The sequence below is a fragment of the Chlorella variabilis genome (genome assembly GCF_000147415.1).
Source record: "Chlorella variabilis unplaced genomic scaffold CHLNCscaffold_21, whole genome shotgun sequence".
In the NCBI taxonomy this organism is placed as follows: domain Eukaryota; kingdom Viridiplantae; phylum Chlorophyta; class Trebouxiophyceae; order Chlorellales; family Chlorellaceae; genus Chlorella; species Chlorella variabilis.
The window spans coordinates 188,444-194,210 of NW_005435067.1; the positions used below are offsets into that span (position 1 = coordinate 188,444).

General features: G+C 70.8%; 1 protein-coding gene across 1 annotated transcript; it reads left to right on the top strand.

Moving 5' to 3' along the window:
- Positions 1 to 680: 680 nt before the first annotated feature.
- CHLNCDRAFT_138568 (hypothetical protein) lies at positions 681 to 4,386 on the top strand (the record flags this gene model as incomplete). The annotated part of the gene is made up of 10 exons (XM_005844612.1): positions 681 to 772; positions 1,000 to 1,083; positions 1,362 to 2,019; positions 2,482 to 2,571; positions 2,775 to 2,885; positions 3,089 to 3,189; positions 3,347 to 3,460; positions 3,639 to 3,748; positions 3,926 to 4,071; positions 4,288 to 4,386. The coding sequence occupies 10 exons, from the start codon at positions 681 to 683 to the stop codon at positions 4,384 to 4,386; spliced, it is 1,605 nt and encodes a 534-aa protein (XP_005844674.1).
- Between the last annotated feature and the right edge of the window lie 1,381 nt (positions 4,387 to 5,767).

Consider the following 5,767-nt stretch of genomic DNA (forward strand, 5'->3'; position numbering starts at 1 on the left):
CACAGCCGACCGCCGCGGCAGGCCACTTTGCACTCCTGCCTGCAATGCATGCACCCTTACATGTGCAGCCTTCTGGTATTTTCATGTGCCTGGGAGATGTGCGGGCATGGGGGCCCATGTGCCCCATGCCATTTGAGTGCCCGGCGGCGGCGCTGCCTGCCGCCGGGAGCCCGCACCAGCATCGGCACCCGTCGGCCTGGCAGGCCTAAGCTGCTAAGGATCCCCACGTCCCCCACCACGTTGTGGGGGTTGCGTGTCCGGCAGGACGGGGAGCGGGGCCAGGGTGGGGTGACCCTGGGACGCTCAGCTGGGGGGAGGGTGGTCGGAGCCATGGAGAGGGTGCTCCATGGTCCACCCCCTCTCTTGATGCCCCTTGATCACGTGTGCCCCCTGCCCAAGGTCTGCTCACGCGGCCTATCATAGCGGGGTGACTGTAACACAGTGCATCCCAGCACCAGGCCGCGTGAAACGATGGTGCATGTGGTGGGTGGGGGTGCTCTGCGGCCTCGCCTCGCCGCATGCCACCACATCACCCTGACCCAACCAACTCCCGCCACACTTTTCAATGCTGCTGCACACCCCTTGCCGCTCACCTGGCCGAGCAGCTGGCCGATTTGAGCGTGTCGAACAACCGGTTGAGCGGCCCCGCCTTCCCGCGCGGCTGGCTGCAACCTGGCGCGATGCCCAAGCTGGAGAAAGGTTACATGGCCGAAAACCCGCAGCTCACAGGCACCCTGCCCGCCAACCTGCCCTGGCCTCAGCTGAGCGTCTTGTGAGTGCGGTACACGCTGTACTGCACGTGCTGCGGTACACGGTTGTACTGCAAGCGCTGCGGCTCGCGGAGGTGGCGGAGGCGGTGTGTGAGGCGGCTGGGCCAGGCGCGGGAAGCTGGGCGGGCACCCGGCTGACCCTCTCTCGCCCTCCTCCCGCATGCGCGTCGTCCCATTCTCCTCCCTGCAAGGCCGCTGCGCGCCTGGCCTGCCGCCCCCTGCCCTGCAGGGATCTGCACGGCTGCCCGCTGCTCAACGGCACCTTCCCCTCCAGCTGGTGCAGGGCTCCCTTTGCTGCCAGCCTGTTCCAGCTGTGAGCGCACCTCGCCGCCGCGCTGCCGGGCTGCCGGGCTGCCGAGCTGCCGGCAGTCTCGGATGTGCTGCGCATAGCAGCACCTGGGCATGCCCTCCTGGCTGACCTTCCGGCTTGGACGTCGACAACAGCAGCAGGGGGCGGCGGCGCCAGCAGCAGCAGCAGCAGCGCAGTACAAAACGTCCGCACGGCAGCCGAGCAGCGGCTGCCGCCGGCTGGGCTGCTGCGCCGCTCAGGTGGTGACCGCCGGTACTGCCCGCCGGTACTGCCGCCTGCAGGAAGCTGGAGCACACTCGAGTCAACAGGCAGCTGCCAGCCTGTGCCCCTGCTGCCTTCCCCTTGCTGGACTGGCTGAAGCCTGCGCACCTCCCCCTCAACGCATCCGGCGCCGCCGCCGGCCAGCGCCGGCCGGCGGCCGCACACCTGGCTGCGCTGCTGGCGCCCGCGGCGGCCGCGGCCGCCGCGGCCGCCGCTTGGCTGCTGCGCCATCGGCGGTGGCAGCAGCAGCAGCAGCAGGGTGGGCTGCCGGCCCTGCACGCCCCCGGCGGGCTGGCGGGGCCGGCAGCGGCGGCGGCAGAGGCGACCACCTGGCTCCGCGGCGGCGGCGGCGTGCCAGCTAGGACGGCGCAGCTTGTGGGGCTGACGAGGCGGGCCCGGCTGGGGGCGCTGCTTACCGATGTGCTGGTGCAGCAGCACGGAGGCATCAGCTTAGATCTGCTTCCCCTGGAGGGTCAGCATCTGGCTGTGGCCCACTCTGCCGGGCACAGCCGGCCGCCGTCCAGCGGCGGCAGGCCCCCCAGCAGCCGCCCCGCCAGCAGCAGCAGCAACAGCCGGCGCAGCGGCGGGCTGGGCAGCCTGGGGGACAGCGGGCGCGACGCCCCAGGGTCTGATAGTGCCTCCAGCTTTGCCTGGGAGGCAGAGGCGGAGGCGGAGCCTGTCGCCGGGGAGGCTGCCTCGCTGCTGGCAGCCGACCGCTGCCATCATTGGATGCCAACCAAAGGGGCCCCGCAAGCCCCGCCGCCGTCTGCTGCTGCCGCCCCGGACGCCTCCGGCTGGCGCTGGGGCCTCAGCACGGCGTCCCTACGCCTGCCGCACACGCAGCTGGAGGCACGCACATGCTGCCGCCGCCGCAGCAGCCTCCGTTTTGGCTGTCAGTTGCTGTCCTCAAACACGCAACTCTTTCTGCTTCCTGCCTGCCTTTTCGCAAACCCGGCTCCTGCCTCCCTCCCTGCCTGCTGTCTGCATTCGCCCTCCGCCAACCTGCCGCTCCTCTTGTGCCCACCCCACCCACCCCAACCCTGCCCACCCTACCCACCCCATGCTTGCCCAACTTACACCCAACCAACACCCCAATACCCCACCCCACCCTTGCCTGCCCCCACCCCTAACCGCCCGCAGTTTGCAGTGGATGGACGCAACGAGCCGCTGCTGCTGGGAGAGGGGCGCCAGGCTGTGGTGTACCGAGCCAACCTGCTGGGCACGGGGCCCGTGGCAGTCAAGGCGAGCGGGGGTGCTCGGGGCAGAGGGAGGCTGGGTGCGGTGCTTGGTGGCTGTTGCTTGCCCGCCCACCACCGCCACCTCCTCCCCGTGCCACCCACGCTGCCCTCACCACCACCGCGGCCGCCATCGTTTCGCTGGCGACGGCGACCCCTCCATGCCGCCCAGTGCCTGTACTTGTCTGCTCCCTTCAGGCCTTCGAGCTGAGGCCAGGCACCGACCCCGGGGCGGTGTGGCGGGAGGTGGCTCTCATGCAGCGGTGCAGGCACGAGCGCATCGTTCCGCTGCTGGGGGTAGCCCTGCAGGTGAGGGCTGGCCAGCGGCAGCGGTGATTGGGTTGGGGCCGCAGATTGGTTGTTGGCTGGCGTGCTGCACGTTAGCGCTAGTTTTTGCAGAGGCCAGCATCTGCGAGGAGTTGGCTCCTGTGAGGCTCCGCGCCTGTCCTGCACCCACCCACACCCACACACTGCTGTGCTGCCGCCGCCGCCACCGCCGCCGCCGCCTGCAGGGCCCGCTGCTGCTGCTGGCGATGGAGCTGATGGCAGGAGGCAGCCTGCAGGCCGCTCTGCGCCGCCCAGACGCGCGGCAGCAGCTGCGGTGGGGCGCCAGGTGCGCGCAGATCCCAGCCGCAGGGCGTGGAGGCTTGCCGAGCGGATGGGAGCCCACTGCTTTGCTGGCAGAGCCCTTGCTGCAGCTTGTGTCTGCGGGCCGGTGACGCCCAGGTGTCTCGCCTGCCGCCGAGTGGGCGCCTCCCTCCCTGCTGCAGGGGCCGGCAGGTGGCGCTGGATGTGGCCTCGGCCCTGGCCTTCCTGGCCCACCTCAATGTGCTCCACAGCGACCTGAGCAGCAGGCGAGGGGCGGGGCATTGCTGCCGCCGCTGGTGGCGGCTCTTGGGCTGCCTGTGGCTGTGCCCTGCTCCCTGCCAGCATGTGCCTGGCGCTCGCTCTTGGTCGCCGCACGCGCTCTTCTGCCTGCCCCCTGCCCTCGCCACGCCAGCGTGCCACACATCCGTGCACGCCCACCTTGCACCTGTCACACCCGCTCCTGCCTGTGTGCAGCAACGTGCTGCTGGATGGCGGCCTGCGAGCCTCCATAGGAGACCTGGGCAACGCTCGGGTGGTGGCGGGCAGCGGGGCCAGTGTAGGCCCCTTCTGCCTCACACACGCAGGTGCGCTGCTGTGCGCGGGCAGCCACCGGCACGGCTGCTGTCGCCGCACACGCCGCCTGGGCCAGGCGCCTGCTGGCAGCCTGGGCACGCTGGGCACACTGCTGCTGCTAATGTGACTGCTGTGTGGGCCTGCTGCTGACGGCCCTGCCGCCACCCCTGCCTCTCCTGCTGCCGCAGCCCCCGAGCAGGTGCTGGGCCAGCGCTGCACGCTTGCTGCCGACGTCTACAGCTTGGGCATCTTGCTGGTGGAGCTGACCACGCAGCAGGCGGTGACCAGGCGGGGCGAGTGGCGCCTGCCGCGCGCGCCCGAAGAGTGCTCTCAGGTGGGCAGCTTGGGGAGGGGGGCCGGCGCAGGCCCGGCCAGCCTCGGCGGCGAGCGAGCGGACAGCGCGAGCAGGCAGCGAGCAGGCAGCGGTGCCCGCGGGAGCAGCAGCGGGGATGCGTGTGTAAGTGCAGTTTCACGCAGGTCATGAGCCCCAGTGGGAGCGGCGCTGAACGCCACCGCGGAGCATGCTCTCCTGCCTGCTGCCTGCCCGCAGGCGGTGGTGGAGTTGATAGAGGAGTGTGTGGCGCAAGACCCGCTCCGCCGCCCCTCCGCCGCCGAGGCGCTGCAGCGGCTGCAGGCAGAGGGCGGCTGACGGCGGCAAGCCTTGCCGTACGCATGCATTCCTGCCCTGCACCCATGCCTGCTTCTCGTATCCGCTCTGGTAATATTGAAGCAGTGTCGCATGGCACGGCTGTGCTGGCGGCCCGCCCGGCTGGCGCCGCCGCCAGGGCGAAAGGGAGCGACCCAGCCTTGCTGCCCATAACGAATTCATTGCCAGCGCGAGGTTATTGCTGTAATGGTGAGGACCGTCTGTGTGGGAGCGTCGCCGATCAGTTCGCGCAATCGCTCTCCTTCTTCCCGTGCATCACAAACGCCCCCGAGCGCCGGCCCTTGCATTACCCTGCCGCCCGCAGGCCACCCGCCAGCTGCAGCGCATGGACCTGCCGCCGCCGCTGGCGACGCGGCTGGCGGAGCGCAACGTTCAGCGTGCGGCCGACCTGTTTGGCCGCACCCTGCTGGACCTGGTGGAGCTGCTGGACCTGCCCTACCAGGCCGTGAGGCAGATACTGCGCGAGGTGGCGGCACGCATCACCCCTGCGCCACAGACGGTGCGCGCTGGGGGGTGCAAGGCGTCGCTCACGGCGGCGGGCGGTGGTTGTGGTTCGTGAGCGGGCCTTGTTGTTGCCGCCGGCCCGACCTCCCTGCCCCTTCCGAACCCCCTGCCTTGAGCCCCGCCCCCATGGCCTCCACCCAAAGAGAGAGAGAGAGGGAGAGAGAGAGAGAGTGTGTGTGTGTGTGACTGTCCTCCCCTGCTGCTCCCGCTCGCCTGCTGGGCGGCAGGCGCTGGAGATGCTGCGCGGCGCGGCGGGCGCCCCGCTGCACCTGCGCACCTCGCTGGCGCCGCTGGACGCGGCTCTGTACGGCGGCATCCCCGCAGGCAGCGTCACAGAGGTGGGGCCGCCCCGGCTGCTGGGTGGTGGTGTTGTTTTGTTGTTGTTGTTGGTGGTGGTGGTGGTGGCGGCGGCTGGTGGTGGTGGCGCTGCCTGCTGCTGCTGCCGCTGCCACCGCGGCTCCCTCCTGGCGCTGGCAACACCAAGGCCGTGCAGCAGCCTGCCGCTGGGCGCCGCCATACCTCCGCGCCGCCACCGCTGCTCTGCTCACGCCACCCACCCACCCAAGTCGCCGCCGCCGTACTTAAACGCCGCCACCGCCGCTGTACTCACGCCACCCACCCACCCACCCACCCGCCCACGCGCGCCGCAGGTGGTGGGCCCTGCGGGCCTGGGCAAGACGCAGCTGTGCCTGCAGCTGGCGGTGCTGGGGTGCCTGGAGCGGGAGGCGGATGGCGGCAGCGTGGCTTACCTGGACACCGAGAAGAAGTTCAGCGCCAAGCGGTGGGGCGGCTGCGCTGGGCGCCTGGGTTGTTGTTGTTGTTGGTGGTGGTGGTGCGGAGGGGTGGCGGTGGCGGGCGG